The sequence below is a fragment of the Oryx dammah genome, unplaced genomic scaffold (genome assembly GCF_014754425.2).
Source record: "Oryx dammah isolate SB20612 unplaced genomic scaffold, SCBI_Odam_1.1 HiC_scaffold_24, whole genome shotgun sequence".
NCBI lineage: Eukaryota > Metazoa > Chordata > Mammalia > Artiodactyla > Bovidae > Oryx > Oryx dammah.
The window spans coordinates 24,706,776-24,721,928 of NW_024070208.1; the positions used below are offsets into that span (position 1 = coordinate 24,706,776).

Genomic DNA, 15,153 nt, shown 5'->3' on the forward strand with positions numbered 1-15,153 from the left:
GCCTCCTGCCATGTCATACCTAATATTTCTTTCTTGGATATTTTAAGTAAAGCAGAACAAATTGCTATGTCACCAAATTTAACTTCGATTTTAAGCAACTTTCTTTTAATTGAAATTTTGACATACAGGGTGTATTCAGTTCTCGAGGTAAAAAGATCCTTATGGCAGATGCTGACGGAGCCACCAAGTTTCCAGATATTGAGAAATTAGAAAAAGGACTGAATGATCTGCAGCCTTGGCCAGTGAGTATAGAGTATAGTTTAAATGATGGTCAATAAAGAATAGAGGGGCCTAAAGTAAAATCAAAATGGTGTTTTTAAGTTAAACAGTTGGGGAATTTTTTTTGGGGGGGGTGTGAAATTTCTATATGCAGTCCCACAAAAGAGCTAATTACTAACATTCACGGATTTTCTGAGATTCACTTCACAATTACTTATTTAATATTCTGTCCATCTCTCTCAATTTTAAATTGCTTTACTCCCACCAGAGTTTTAATATTTATCATGCATATTCAGCTAAATCTTTTATGTAAAAGCACAGACTGACACTTCTAGGTAGAGATATGAAGTGAAACTGGATCACAGAATCTTATTTTTATGAAACAAAAACAAAACACAAGCAACAACCACTCGAAAAAGATTACGTGTCTGTTTGTGCCACAATTTCAAAAAGTGGAGGTTGACTTTCACTCAGCATAATGCATCTGAGATTCATCCCAGTTGCTGTGTATCAGTGATTTGTGCCTTTTAACTGCTAAGTGGTATTCCATTGTGTGGGTGTACCACAGCTTGTTTATCCATTCAACTGTTGGAGGACATTTGGACAGTTTTCCAGCATTTGGCAATTATGAATAAAGCCAGTATCAACATTTGTTTTAAAAGAAAAAAAAAAAAGTAAAGATTGAGGAAAGAAAGAAAATCCTGGTGCCATTTCTAGCCTTTAAAAGCCATTTAGAGAAAGAAGATAACTTTACTATATTCTGAGCTTTTTACGAAATACTCCTAATCTAGAAAGATTCAGACTTTGAGGATGAGTTAGTGCCTATGGACAGCATTCACTGACACACTGTATACCAGGATTTAGCAGAAGTTTCTAGGGCTCCCCATTGTCAGGGCTTCAAGCTGGGTGTGGATCCATTCCTCAGAGCCGTGCACCCTTGTACAGGAATGACAAAAATCTCACAACAGCAAGGAACCCAGGTAACCCAACAAAGCTGCATAGAACTTTATCTGTTTTCCATGGGTCTTCTCGACTTTGGCCTATCAATAGTTATTTCAGTTTTTAAATAGCAGATTTCTTTTTCTTATCATCCTGGTCATTTTCTACCAAAGTTGGTGAGGATCCAGTTATGACATGGTGCTGTTACCTCGTAAATACTGCCACTGGACCTTGACTCCCATCCTTATACTGGTGCCTCTGTACCTCTTAAGAGCTGTCACCTTTGTTTCTGTATTTCTTTGGCTTTGTTAAGAAATGGAAATGTGGCTCTGAATTTATTACACATCAGCATGTTCAATTTCAGTTTCTCAGGATACAGGCTCTTGTTCTATCTTTAATGTAATTGGTACTCCCTTTTCAATCCATTTGAGCCACAAAGCCCATAAGCATGCCTCACATGTATCTCCTTAAACCCTAGTGAAAACTGACTAGAATAGTTCTGAAAATAATGAAGCAGGAACATGAATTTCAAAGTAGTCGAGTTCTCTAATGAATGAATGCACAACTGACTCACTAGATGGCAGAAGTTAACTTAAATGTCTTTTACAGCGTTGGTTTGACAGGATCGCCAGCCTATTCTTCAGGGGCTTCCACTGTTCTCTTTCTTCTTGGCTGGTTTTATTTTTAATGGCAACAGTAAGAAATGTGCTGCTCCAGCTGACCCTTGACCAACAAAAGGGATGTAGGAGTGCCTCCACCCCACCTCCCTCCACAGGCCCCGGTCAGCCCTGTGTTGTTCAAGGCTCAGCTGTAGTTCTCTCTTGTGTATCCTCTAAGAGTAACCAGGTCACGTATTCTAGGCTAATTATTCCTACCTGGTGAACTTTAAAAACTTTCCTGCAATCCCTTCTCTGTAGATGATTATTCTTTTAAGGTTGTGAACTAAACGTATATAATTCAAGTAGAGCTTTATATGACAAACAAATGAAATAGGGATCTACAGTTCCAAATAGTTTATCTTTTTTTTTTTTTAATGTAAAGCTTTCTCCCAGTTTTTTAGTTTCCTAACCTGTAGTGTCCTGCTGCTGCTGCTGCTAAGTCACTTCAGTCATGTCCGACTCTGTACGACTCCATAGACAGCAGCCCATCAGGCTCCCCCATCCCGGGGATTCTCCAGGCAAGAACACTGGAGTGGGTTGCCATTTCCTTCTCCAATGCATGAAAGTGAAAAGTGAAAGTGAAGTCACTCAGTCGTGTCCAACTCTTAGCGACGCCATGGACTGCAGCCAACCAGGCTCCTCCGTCCATGGGATTTTCCAGGCAAGAGTACCGGAGTGGGGTGCCATCGCCTTCTCCAGTAGTGTCCTACCTCAATAAAAATATGTTTGATTTTATAAAATAATTTTTTGAGCAAAGTATATGATGATCACTTGTTTAGTACTTTGGCCACCTGATGTGAAGAGCTGACTCACTGGAAAAGACCCTGATGCTGGGAAAGATTGAGGGCAGGAGGAGAAGGGGACGGACAGAGGATAAGATGGTTGGATGGCATCACTGACTCAACAGACATGGGTTTGAGTGAACTCCGAGAGTTGGTGATGGACAGGGAGCCCTGGCGTGCTGCAGTTCATGGGGTCGCAAAGAGTTGGACACGACTGAGCGACTGAACTGAACTGAACTGTTGAGTAGTTTAGCGATTTAAAGTTGAATCAACTGGGACTAGCATGCAGGGAGTAATTTCTTAAGCCACTTTTTTGGGTTTTTTCCCCCAGACTGGGGTAAATAGTACTTCAGAAAGGAGAGCAAAAGCAAAAAAAAAAGAAAAAAACACAAGGAAATAATACAAAATGTTAGCAGTGGCTGCTTTTAGGTAGTGAGATTATGCATGAGTTTTTATAATAACTTTTTTTCCGTATGCATGTAAATTTATATGCTTACCAATTTCTTTACAATGAGCACTTTTTTAGTTTATTTCGATTAATGGTTCAACGTTCAAATAGTATAAGAAGGTATGCAGTGAACCTAGCTCTGCATTTCTCAGTCACCCAGTCACTCTCAGAAGTTACTGTCATCCATTTCTGCATGTCCACCTAGAAGATGTATGTTGTATTCTTTATTTTTTAAATACACACTATGCATTATTCCTGTTGTTTGCATTTCACAACATACTGGGAGATTGAGCCGTCTGTGTACATCAGAATCCTTATGCTTTCACAGCTCCATAGCCAGTCCCTTTGGATTGATGTACAGGTTTGCCTCTTCAGACAATACTGAAGTGTTCAACCTTATATAGATGTCATTTTACACATATGCAAGTTTATTATGGGAAGAATCTCTAGCTGTAAAATTGCTGCATCAAATTATGTGTATATTTGTAATTGGGATAACAGTTTTCAAATTGCTGTCTATCTATAGAATGTGTGTGTACAGTAAGGTAAAAAATTAATAGATTTTATTTACATTGCTCTTGGTATGATTGTGTTTTGCCCCAATTTATTTGTCTTTTAATTTTTAATGTGGTTGGATTTTTCTTGTTTTGCCACACAATAATCTTTAAGATTTTCTTGTCAAATTGAAAAATTCTTCTGGGGTTTGTGTATTTGTGCCTCCCTTGGGATCATTTGGAGAAGGGAAATGGCAACCCACTCCAGGATTCCTGCCTGAGAAATTCCATGGACAGAAGAACCTGGTGGGCTGCAGTCCCTGGAGTCACAAAGCGTCGGACACAACTGAGTGACTAACACACACACCTTAGTTTTTTGGGCTTCCCTGGTAGCTCAGCTGGTAAAGAATCTGCCTGCAATGCAGGAGACCCTGCTTGATTCCTGGGTCAGGATGTTCCCTGGAGAAGGGGAAAGCTACCCACTCCAGTATTCTTGGGCTTTCTGGTGGCTCAGATAGTAAAGAATCTGCCTGCAATGTGGGAAACCTGGGTTCAATCCCTGGGTTGGAAAGATCCCCTGGAGAAGGGTATGGCAGCCCACTCCAGTATTCTTGCCTGGAGAATCCCATGGACAGAGGAGCCTGGCAGGCTACAGTCCATGGGGTCGCAGTCGGACATGAATAAGCGACTAAGCACAGCATAGCACCTTAGTTTTTCTAGCTTCCCTGGTGGCTCAGTGGTAAAGAATCCCCCGCAGTGCAGAAGACAAGGATTCAATCCCTGGGTTGGGAAGATCTGAAGAAGGAAATGGCACTCCAGCATTCTTGCCTGGGAGATCCCATGGACAAAGGGACCTGTGGGGACTACAGTCCATGAGGTTGTGAAAGAGTCAGACACACTTAGCGACTAAACAACAACTTTAGTTTTAATTATTTTTAGGTTTATAATGTAACTTTAAATCCTCTGGACTAGTCCTTTCTCACTCTTAGAATATTCTTGGCTCTTCTTGGTTCTTTATTTTTCAATATTAACTTCCAAATTAGCTTCTCTAAATCAGTGAAAAAATATTCTTATGTTTCTATTGGTATGGCTTTAAATTTAAAGGTTAGGGAGTTGCCTTTTTAATGCTGTAATCACATCCTCTCATCCATGGTCATGGTCTGCCCTCTTTCATTGGATATTTTTCTTTCCTTTGGTTGCATTTGTATGTTTCCTTTATTTAGATCTTGCTACATTTCTTGTAAAGATTATAAATTTTTCCTTTTTATTCATGTTATTAATATTGTTTTTGCTTCCATTATGATTATCTGATCATTGTATCTACATATAAGACTAAAATATTATATATATACATATTCATTTTGTGCCCACTCATCTTTTACATTCTCTTATATACATTCTCTTATTTGTAATCAGTTTTCAGTTGATATTCTTAGGTTTTCCATAATGCAGTGATTACGTATAAAATCACACTATCTACAGATAACCCTTTTCTTCTTAATACTACTAATTTTTATTATAATTATATTGACAAAATATTTTCAGTTAGAAAAATCGCTTAAATATATGAATTCTGAAATAATCCATGCCTCTTATATTTAGCAGGGAAAACTGTCATCTCAGTAAATACAATTAGACTTCTTTAAGATTTTGAACTCCTCAGTAAACCTTTAAAGGTATTTAACATTACTTAAGAAAAATAGTTTCTAAAAAATAAGATATTTACATTGAAAGCAAATGTTTTTAATAGTGATACTGATTTCATTGCTTCTTTTTTCAGGATCAAATGGCTATCGCTTGTGGATCTCGAGCTCATTTGGAAAAAGAATCAATTGCTCAGGTGAGGCTTTCATCAAAGATGCATGCATCCTTTTTTTTTTTTTAACATATACATTAGCATGAAATAAACTTAAACTTTCATAATTAATCTCATAAAAATGAGGTTCCTTTCAAAAGGAAATATTAGCACATACAGGAATTGATTTTTTTTTTTTTTTCTTTTTCATGAGTGTAAAGGGAGACTGTAGACTTCACTTTGATTTAGGATGCAAGCAGCTCTTTTTTGAAGACACAAAGAGCATCTCCATTCAGTTATTGTATAAGGCAGATTTCTCCCAATGATGCATTTTTGAACCAATCAACTTGCCTTTAGTTTTTCTCATGTCAGCACACTGAAATACTATATTTTAAATTTTATTCAAAGTTTAAATTTTTAAAACTTGTTTCCCTTAGAAAAGCAACATAACTTTATATGAGTAAAGTTGTGCTGCCCTTTTCAGTATATTAAAAAAATCAGTGAAGACATTAACTTCTTGAGGTGGTAATTTACAGATTAGGCTAAGAAGCTGGAGTGACTTCAAGGAAAAAATATAACAAGGAATCATTCTATGCAGTGTTATTTTAATTATTTTCATGTAAAAATGTAGACCTAATGTATCAGGCTCAGTAACTGTCCATTATATTCTTACATGTTCATCTGCTAGAGTGGTCACATAGATTGAGCATAAAGCTGTAGTTTTCAGAGGAAGGTCAAAATCATCTGGGGCGTGTTTTCTTTGTTTGTGTTTTTCTTTAACGCACATTCCTAGGCCAGTCTCAGACACTAAATCAGATTCTAGCCATGGGATCAAGAGTCTGCATTTTTAAGTTTCCCAGGTCACCCTATGCAACCAGAGTTTGAGAACCAATGGAATATAAGATTGACCCTTCCCCTCAGTGATTCTGAAATAGGACATGAAAAAATTATAATTTTTTCCCCAAGATATACTGATAGCAGAACCATTAAATCCCTTAAGGATTTTGCTCAAATGTGAAGACTTGAACTCTCCTTTTTTTTTATTTAAGAAATAAATTATTATATCTTCTTTAGCATCTAGTCCAAATGTAACTCTGTAACCCTATGAAATCTTACTGGTATTTGGAAAAGGTTAATCTATTAACCATAGAGAATATAAAACTCCTAGAAGTTTAGTGCTGAAAGAATTTAGAGGCTAGCTAGTCCAACTTCATCACTTCACTGATACACAAGAGATAATGAAAGGAAAAGTATATGTGCAAGATGTTTAGAACATGATTTTTAATTGTGAAATACTAGAAACTATAAAATACTATATCCCAACACTAGAAACTGTGCATATTTCCCCTGGATGAAATGGCATACAGCAATAAAATAGATGCTAATGGGCTTCCTTTGTAGCTCAGCTGGTAAAGAATCCGCCTGCAATGCGGGAGACCTGGGTTCAACCCCTGGGTTGGGAAGATCCCCTGGAGAAAGGAAAGGCTACCCACTCCAATATTCTGGCCTGGAGAATTCCATGGACTGTGTAGTCCATGGGGTCACAAAGAGTCGGACACGACTAAGTGACTTTCACTTCTCTTCACAGTGGAGACTGTATAATAATGTAGGGAAGTACTAAAATGTTAGGTGGTATGGAAAACAGTATAATACTATAAATGCAGTATACTGTTTGTGTAAAAAATCTATTCAAACAAAAACATGAAAACAGATTAAGGGTTTTGTGAGTAAATTTTTTCCTTTTTTTAAAAAAATATATAAATGGGGAAAAAATTGTAATAAACTTGGAAAGGAAAAAGATTGGAGAAATAGGAAGCAGTTGAAGTAATCTAGAAAAGAAATGCTTGGGACCTGTTATTGTTTGTTGGCAATAGAAGGGAATTGTGGTTTTTGGTTTTTTTTTTAACAATGTAAATTCTTTTCACTTAGAACTTCCATTAGTTGAAAACTCTTTGAATTTTTTCAAAATAGTATTTAGAATGAGACTGTGCTATGATCTGGGCCTTCTTTTACTTGGTGCTGCTTTTAACCAGTCATCAAAGGATCTACCCCAGGATCTCTTTTTCCTGTCATCTGCCCATCCATTCCTCCATCTCTAAAACTTAGTGACTGACATAGTGCTTTGGGGCTCTATAGAATTGGCAGCTGCTCCAGAGAGAAAGGGTAAACTGATCAGCAGTTATTCACTGGAGCCACTGTGTGTAACTCCTGCTGAGTAGGCTTGTAGTTCAAGTCAGGTGATTCTCATAGAAGTATGTCTGTCATAGAGAAGGTCATCTCCAAGGGGCAACACATCCACTGGCCACATGCCCAGGAAACCGCGGCACGGACATCCACTTCTTGGACACTCGGGTTCTTTTAACATGCTACAGGCGATGCAAATCCTCCATGGTGATCGATCTGTGGACAGTGAAAAAATTACAGGAGTATTAATTAACACAGTAAACAGCAACTTTGGTAGCTAAACTGTGTAGTTTTCAGACTTACCTTTCCTAAACGCCTTTATACATATTCTCAGTTAATCCTACCATCTATTCTGTTGCCCTCTTGGAAGACAGACGTGCATGATACAGCACCAGTGGGGTCATTTAAGCATCCTTAAATGTGTTCATATGCCCAGATGTTCTGTGTAACAGTTAAAACAGTTGTGTTTATATTGTCTGGATATTCTCAAATTTATCATTTTTAAAGGATTCAAAATAGAATCCATTACTGCTTGTTTGATCTCTTTAGGTTATATTTTTGAAGAGTCTTTGCTTAAATCTTGAGACTTCTTTAACTCCTCTTTTTAAGATAATAAAATTACCAGTCAGCTTTAAATTTCACCTGAATTCCTTTTTATGTTTCATAAACATTAGAAATTATTGATAATATTAAAATAGTAAATATTTTAAAATATCTACTTCAGAAGTTCATATAATGCTCTCCTCTGACTTTGTTACCTTCATTTAACTAAATAGGTCTGTGTTTTTATATGTCTTCTAAACTTTAAGAGACTTCTTCAAGTTTTAAAAATTAAAGGTCCTATTGTTTAGATTGTTACACTTTTCAATATGTTAGAAACCAAATAGGTTAAAGTCCTCATGTGAATGCCACGTTTGTGTTTTGTTTTTTTCTTAGATAGCCATTATCCTAAAACAAACAAAAATCTTCTATTAACATTCAAGCAAAAACAGTCATGAATATTTTTATTTGGTTACTAGCAAGCTCATCTCAATCACATTAAAAATCATTTGAGAACTAGTTTATAGGTATTGTTTTTCTACCTTTTAATTTTTATTTTTCTATCTTTTGATTTCTGTTTGTTCCTTTCCTAAGCATAAATGCTGTTTTGGAGGTTTAATCAGTATTTATTGGAAATATTTTAAATGGAAGGCAGTGAGCAAGCTGTTGTGAGATCCCCAGAGTATGTTAAGATGAGGTTTCTGCCCTATCTGCTTAGTGAGGTAAGACATACTTACATCAAAACGGAACTCATGATTCTAGGTGATCAGTGAGAAGTGTTAGAGCTTTCCAAAGACTTTGTTTCAGTACCATCTAGATAAGTTTGATATTTTATTCTTCCTTCCCTTCTTGTCCTATTTAATACACAAGTGAAATATGGTCAGGAGGTTAAAGTGAGCTTTCAAAGGGAAGCTTTCCTTCCCTTATTGAAAGCATTTATTAAGTGTCTGTTACTTCCTGTACCAAACACCAGGCTAAAGACTTTAATATTATACCATTTAATCCTTACCTTTGTGAGGCAGGCATTTTCATTCTAAATGAGGGAAGTGGGATTTTGAGAGTCGAAGGAACATGCTCAAGGTCAGCCTAATTATTAATGGAGCCAGGATTCAAATACAGGCCTGCTCAGTGCAGTGGCTTTTCTCTTACATCATCTTATATGACTGTTGAATCATGATTTTGTTCCTTGGTGATAGAAAAAGTCATGTCAATGAAGAACGATCCTAAAGATTACAGTAATGAAAAAGAACAGCCAAAAGGAGGGAAGGACCTTGATTTACTAAGATGAGATATTATTCTGCATAGACTTTTACTGGGTTTCTTCTGTGCATATGTAATATATCATTCCATCGGTTTCTACTACCACAATTACAGAAAATTTTAAGAGATCTTATCTTTTTTTAACCCTAAATACGAAAGTCTTGACTGCCATAATTACTGATCTGTTTTTCTTATGCTTTTAAGTTTTCATTGTTTTATGAATAAAATATATATGTTGTGTTACTACTAATAATAAAATTAATGACGGCTAACAATAAGGAATAGAAGGCAATGGCACCCCACTCCAGTACTCTTGCCTGGAAAATCCCATGGATGGAGGAGCCTGGAAGGCTGCAGTCCATGGGGTCGCTGAGGGTCGGACACGACTGAGTGACTTCACTTTCACTTTTCACACATTGGAGAAGGAAATGGCAACCCACTCCAGTGTTCTTGCCTGGAGAATCCCAGGGACGGGGGAGCCTGGTGGGCTGCCATCTCTGGGGTCACACAGAGTCAGACACGACTGAAGTGACTTAGCAGCAGCAGATAAAAGACTATTTAAATTTAATTTCCAAAAAAGAACTTAGCCTGTTAAAGTGTATTTTATCAGAAATATCTGCCATACTTAATTAGGGAGACTGGGTATTTGTTTCAAACTCCTTGATGGTCTGTGGCTTCTGTGACGATCTTGCTGACCCCTGCTGTTGTATTCTCATTAGCCAGGTATCAAACTTCAGGTTGAAATCATGTTTCATTTTTACAAGATAATCTGGTAACTCACCTTTTTTGAAACCAAAATATGTTTGGGGCACAGAGGCATGAAAGACGGTGGAGATGTTCCTCTTGCTCATAGCAGCCCCCCCGGCTGCTGTGCAGGTTTCTGGCCAACTGAAGCCTCCGCTCTCACAGTCACTGTGATTCTTCTTGTCTGACTAAACCTCCAGGAAGGAAGGAACTACTTCTCTAGCCCCCGCCCAGCTCCAAGCAGTAGGCATCCTCGGTGTCTAGAATAGACTTCACCAGGGCAGCTAATGGGATGATGGTGTTCATTTGTGAGAGCTGCCCAGTCAGTTAAATATTAAATTGCAGTTCTCTGCAGCCAGATTGTTTTCAACGTCTCCTTTATAGATAAATGGAAATGTCATTTATATTTTGTCTTTGTTGCAGCGTTCTTACTTCCGTACTCTTCTCATGTATGGGTTCCACTTTCTGGTGTGGTTCCTTTGTGTCAAAGGAATCAGGGACACACAGTGTGGGTTCAAATTATTAACTCGAGAAGCAGCGTCACGGACGTTTTCATCTCTCCACATTGAACGATGGTAGGTTCCTAACCGGCGTGTGTCTGGTGTGTCTTCTTATGCAGCAGTTACTCCAGGTAATGGGAAGCAACCTTGTATTCTCATAATGAACCTCCAGGTTTAAACAAAATTCATACTTATATCTGTAAACTTAATCTGTGCCTATACTGGTTTGGTTCTTATTTTTAAAATCTCAAACCAAATATAGGGTATGAAGTTATATATTCACCTTGATTATGGACAGTATCAATCAAGAGGCCTGAAAACATCCTATTTCCTTAAGCTTCCTTTTTCCTTCGAAGAAAAATTCAGAAATATCAAAGCAGAAAAGGGTATCCAGTTTCTCTTTTTTCTTTATAAGAATGAGTTCCCTCTCCTGCCTGAGGCCAGTTCTTGGATCTCTGCATCCCCTTCCACCTTCTAAGAACCCAGTCCTGTTCACTTACTTTCTCTCTTGTGTGTTTAGCCCTTTCTCTCAACCATGTTTTTCTCATCAGTTTTTTCAAGTTTAAATTTCCCTCGCCATTAAAAAAGCATGGTCTCCATTGACACCAGCCACCAGCACCCCTCCAGCCCTAGCCCTCTTTCCTTCCACAGCCAACTTTTTCCTGGAAAAATGGTCTGTATTCATTGTCTCCATCTTCCTACTTGCCACTCCTCACCCGTCCTCCCCTCTAAACATCTCGTTACCCTTCTATCATTAAATCCAGTTGTCTTGTTTAATATGATTACTTACCATCTTGATGAATCCATGAGCAACATTCAATACTTCAGAGCACTCTATCTTAAAATATACTGTTCTCTCAGCCTCTCTTCGTCCCAGACCTCGCATCAGCTCTCAGCCTGTTTAGGGACTAACAGTGTGACACAGAAGCCTGAAACCTGGAGTCGTTCTAACTGTCCCTTCATTTCTCTTCCTCTTCACCACCATCAGTTTGATCATTTTAATTCTGAAACTCCAGTTTCAGAGTTAAAAACTCCATAGGACATCAGTACCGATGCTGCAGCCAGGGGGATCTCTTCAGAAATTAGAAATGATCAGACGTACCTCTTTGCTTCCCATGGCCTTTGAGTGCCTTCCCTGGGCCTTGAGAGTGATAATGATATCAGCATCAATATTGATTTTATGATTTTGCCCACCCAAGTCTCCACATGCAGTTTCTTCCCTTCTCACCACTCACTGCCTCTCTGTCAGCATCTGCTTATCCTTCAGATCTTCCTTAGGACAACCTGCCCTCACTCTCTGTAGTAGACCAGATGCCCCTACTGTATGCTGTTGGAGCACCATAAACCTTTCTTGTAGTACCTGTCACATCTGTAGTATTTTATTTGTGTAATGTTTCTTTTACTCTATTAAAACATAAGCTCCACAAGAGCAGAAAATCCTAGTCGGTTGCACACTTTAAAAACAAAAAGTAAATGGATTTGAGATGATTAAATGTCATAACATTTATGACAGAATATAAAATATTAACATATGGTATAGTTCATTGGCTAAGAGAGTGCCTGACCCATCATAGCTACTCAGTAAATATTGTTGTAAGAATTAATACTCAGTGCTAGTTCTGAGTTCTGTGTGAATTCTGTCTGTGGCAGGAGTCTGCATAATTATTCCAGTAGATATTCATGTAGTCTGTATAACTTTCATGCATGTGTTTGCAAATATTTGTTACCCCCTAGAAACAGATGTCATCTAATCTTCCCAAATAACTTTAAAGAAACTGGAGTTTCAGAATTAAAATGATCAACTTTTTTTTTTTTTTAATGTTTATTTATTTGACTGTGCCAGGTCTTAGTCACAGCATGTGGGATCTAGTTTCCTGACCAGGGATTGAACCCAGGCCCATCTGCATTGGGAGCTCTGAGACTTAGCCACTGGACCACCAGGGAAGTCCCGATCAACATGTTTTTAAATCCTTTTTCCCTAGGTTAAATTTTAAGTACTTATATTTGGTCTTTAAATTTAAATGCATGTTTCTGTTATGTTGTTGGAGAAAATATACTGATAGTTAATGGACTCTAAAATCAGAGACTCTAAGAAGCCACTCCAGAAACACACCTCTGCAGTAGGTATTTTTCGTTTAGCGGTTATGTCCAAATCTAGGGTCAAAGAGCTAGGTTCTTTGTAGTTTGAAAGGAAGGACTTAAAAATGGAGAGCAGTACAGTTTTAGGCTTGATAACTTTAAAATCATGAAATTTCCTTGTCAGGATTGTTCTAAGGCAGCACTGTCCAACAGAAATACAATAGAAGACACAAATGCAAGCCATATGTGTAATTTTAAACTTTGTAGTAGCTACGTTAAAAAGTAGAAAGATGAAATTTAATACTATCTTTAACACAATATAAGCATAGTCATTTTGGCATGCATTCAGTATGAAAAAGATATTGAACTATTTTACGTTCTTTTCTCTGTACTATGTCTTGAGAGTATAGTACCTGTCGGTTCAGACCAGCCACATGTGGACAGTGGCTGCCCTATTAGCCAGCACCTTTCCCAGGTTTTATGTGTTTTTTTAAGTTAAAGAATGTGTTTTGTTTTTCTTTCTTCTGTAAATTTTATGTTCATGTGCCTACCCTTCTAACTACTTGAGATTTGATTGACTTAAAATTTTAACCTCTCACATCTCTCTTTAGGATCCAATAATGTTTCTTTTGTACCCATAAAGGAGAACCATCAAATAGGCATGTATCAGCCTGATAGGCAGTAATGTCTCACTGTTTTTATTTAAACATCTCTGTTCTTACACTTCAATCAAGAAACACTATAGAGCTGATGTGGGTTTTGTCTTATGCAGTGTAAGTTTTAGAAATCAAATTGTGCATCTACTCATTTCCATGTAGGTGTCACCTTGGACACATTTCTTAAGAGGACTTATTCTAAAGAGTCACTGAAATTTTTCTCGTAATTTTCATGAAATTCAAGTCAAGTAGAGTTTCTAGGTTGTAGAAAACATCAAGGTATAATGCACACGGTATTGCCCAAGTTGAAAGACTACAGCCATCTCTTTGATTCAGAATTGCTTGAGTATGAGTAACATTAAATGTTAAATATAAATATATATAATCTCCATCCTCTGAACTCTGCCTCACCTAAAGTCTTCCCATTGAATGTTAAGATATAATTTGACCCCGTTTATGAGTAATTTTTAAAATGGATTCTTTGAACTGTACCTTCTTCTAGTAAATAATATTTTTATTTTTAATCAGTGTTATTGATGTTTATAATTTGAAGGCATTCCATGGGGTTTATAAGAAGGCTGTTGTCTTTCGCCCCACCGCCTTTGACTCCCCCACCCCCCGCCCCCATTTCTGCTCCCTCACTGAAGCCACTGTCATTTTTTACTGCTTGCTTGTGGCATTTGCTGCATACTCAGAGCAAAGTGTCTACATAGCTGTGTCTCAGTTTTTCATTTTTAGATATTACTTTCCAAAGTAGGAAATGAATGTTTAAGTATACTCTTAAACTACTGTTTACCCTCCACACTTACGTTAGTGAAGTTTTAAAATAATTTTGTTCAGCTCAGTGTTGATCATTCTAGCTGGGTAAGGAGAATTCAGATTTGATCTGTAGCATGCAATGAGATTATAGACCCATATAATTGTAGTACTTTTTGTTTTTCCTGAAGGTAATAACTGCCTGGAGCTTTTTGCTGGCATTTCTTGACTGTGGATCTGACACTTCCTCATGCTCACTCTGACAGGAGAGTGAGTTCCCAGAGGCATCAGGTTATGCCTCAGCTCCATCTTTTTCTGAGACATCTCGTCGGCTCTTCCTTTCTAGTTGTTTCCTTGCCTGCTGCAGCTCCTGTCCTCCATCTCGTTCTCCCTGGCTTCCCCCCTGTTTTAGTAGAGCACATCCTCTATGAAACTTCCTGAAAACGTGAAACAGGCACTGCAAGAGCCCGCGTGTGGAGGCGTGCCTTTACTCCACCCTCACGCTCGTTTACCGCTTAGCTGGAGAAAGAGTTACAGGTTGGAAATCACTTTTCCTCAGGATTTGGAAAGCGTTGCCCTGTTTTCTTTGGCACTCAGTGTTTCTCTGGAAAAGTCCAGTTCTGTTGATAATCTAATCTTGATTCTCTTCTGTGGCATATTGTTTCCACCCCACCCCCCACCCCCCCACTTTGGAAGCCTTATTTTCCTCCAGTGTTTTGAAATGTCATGATTCAGCGACTTAATATGGCTCTTTTCCATGCATTTTGTTGAAAACTCAGTAGGCCTCTAACTCTGGAAACCCATGTCCTTTGTTGCTCAGAAATGTCCTTTAATCCTTTCTTCAACAATTTCCTCTCTCTTCTCATTTGTAAAACACATGTAGAACTTCCCTGTTGGTCCTCTAATTTTATTTTCTCTTCTTCCTATTTTTCTATTGAGGTTTCCTCGATTTTGTCATCTAACCTTCCTTTTGAATTTTTATCTCTGCTATCAAAACTGCAATTTCCTACAACTCTTGTATTCCACTATTCATTCTTCTCTGTTTTACGACTATAGTATCTTCCACTACGTCTCAATGTCTCATTTAACACTTCGAGA

At 37.8% G+C, this 15,153-nt stretch overlaps 1 protein-coding gene across 5 annotated transcripts in view; it reads left to right on the forward strand.

The window, feature by feature from the left end:
* The window catches only part of ALG5 (ALG5 dolichyl-phosphate beta-glucosyltransferase), a 28,159-nt gene that overhangs the window by 8,184 nt on the left and 4,822 nt on the right, over positions 1–15,153 (forward strand). For 3 of the 5 annotated variants that reach the window (XM_040267056.1, XM_040267055.1, XM_040267057.1), the window contains exons 6-8: positions 129–242; positions 5,322–5,381; positions 10,488–10,639. In XM_040267056.1, the coding sequence (XP_040122990.1) occupies positions 129–242; positions 5,322–5,381; positions 10,488–10,639 (326 nt within the window). The remainder of the gene's footprint in view (positions 1–128; positions 243–5,321; positions 5,382–10,487; positions 10,640–15,153) is intronic. The other 2 variants (XM_040267060.1, XM_040267061.1) reach the window with 1 other exon arrangement.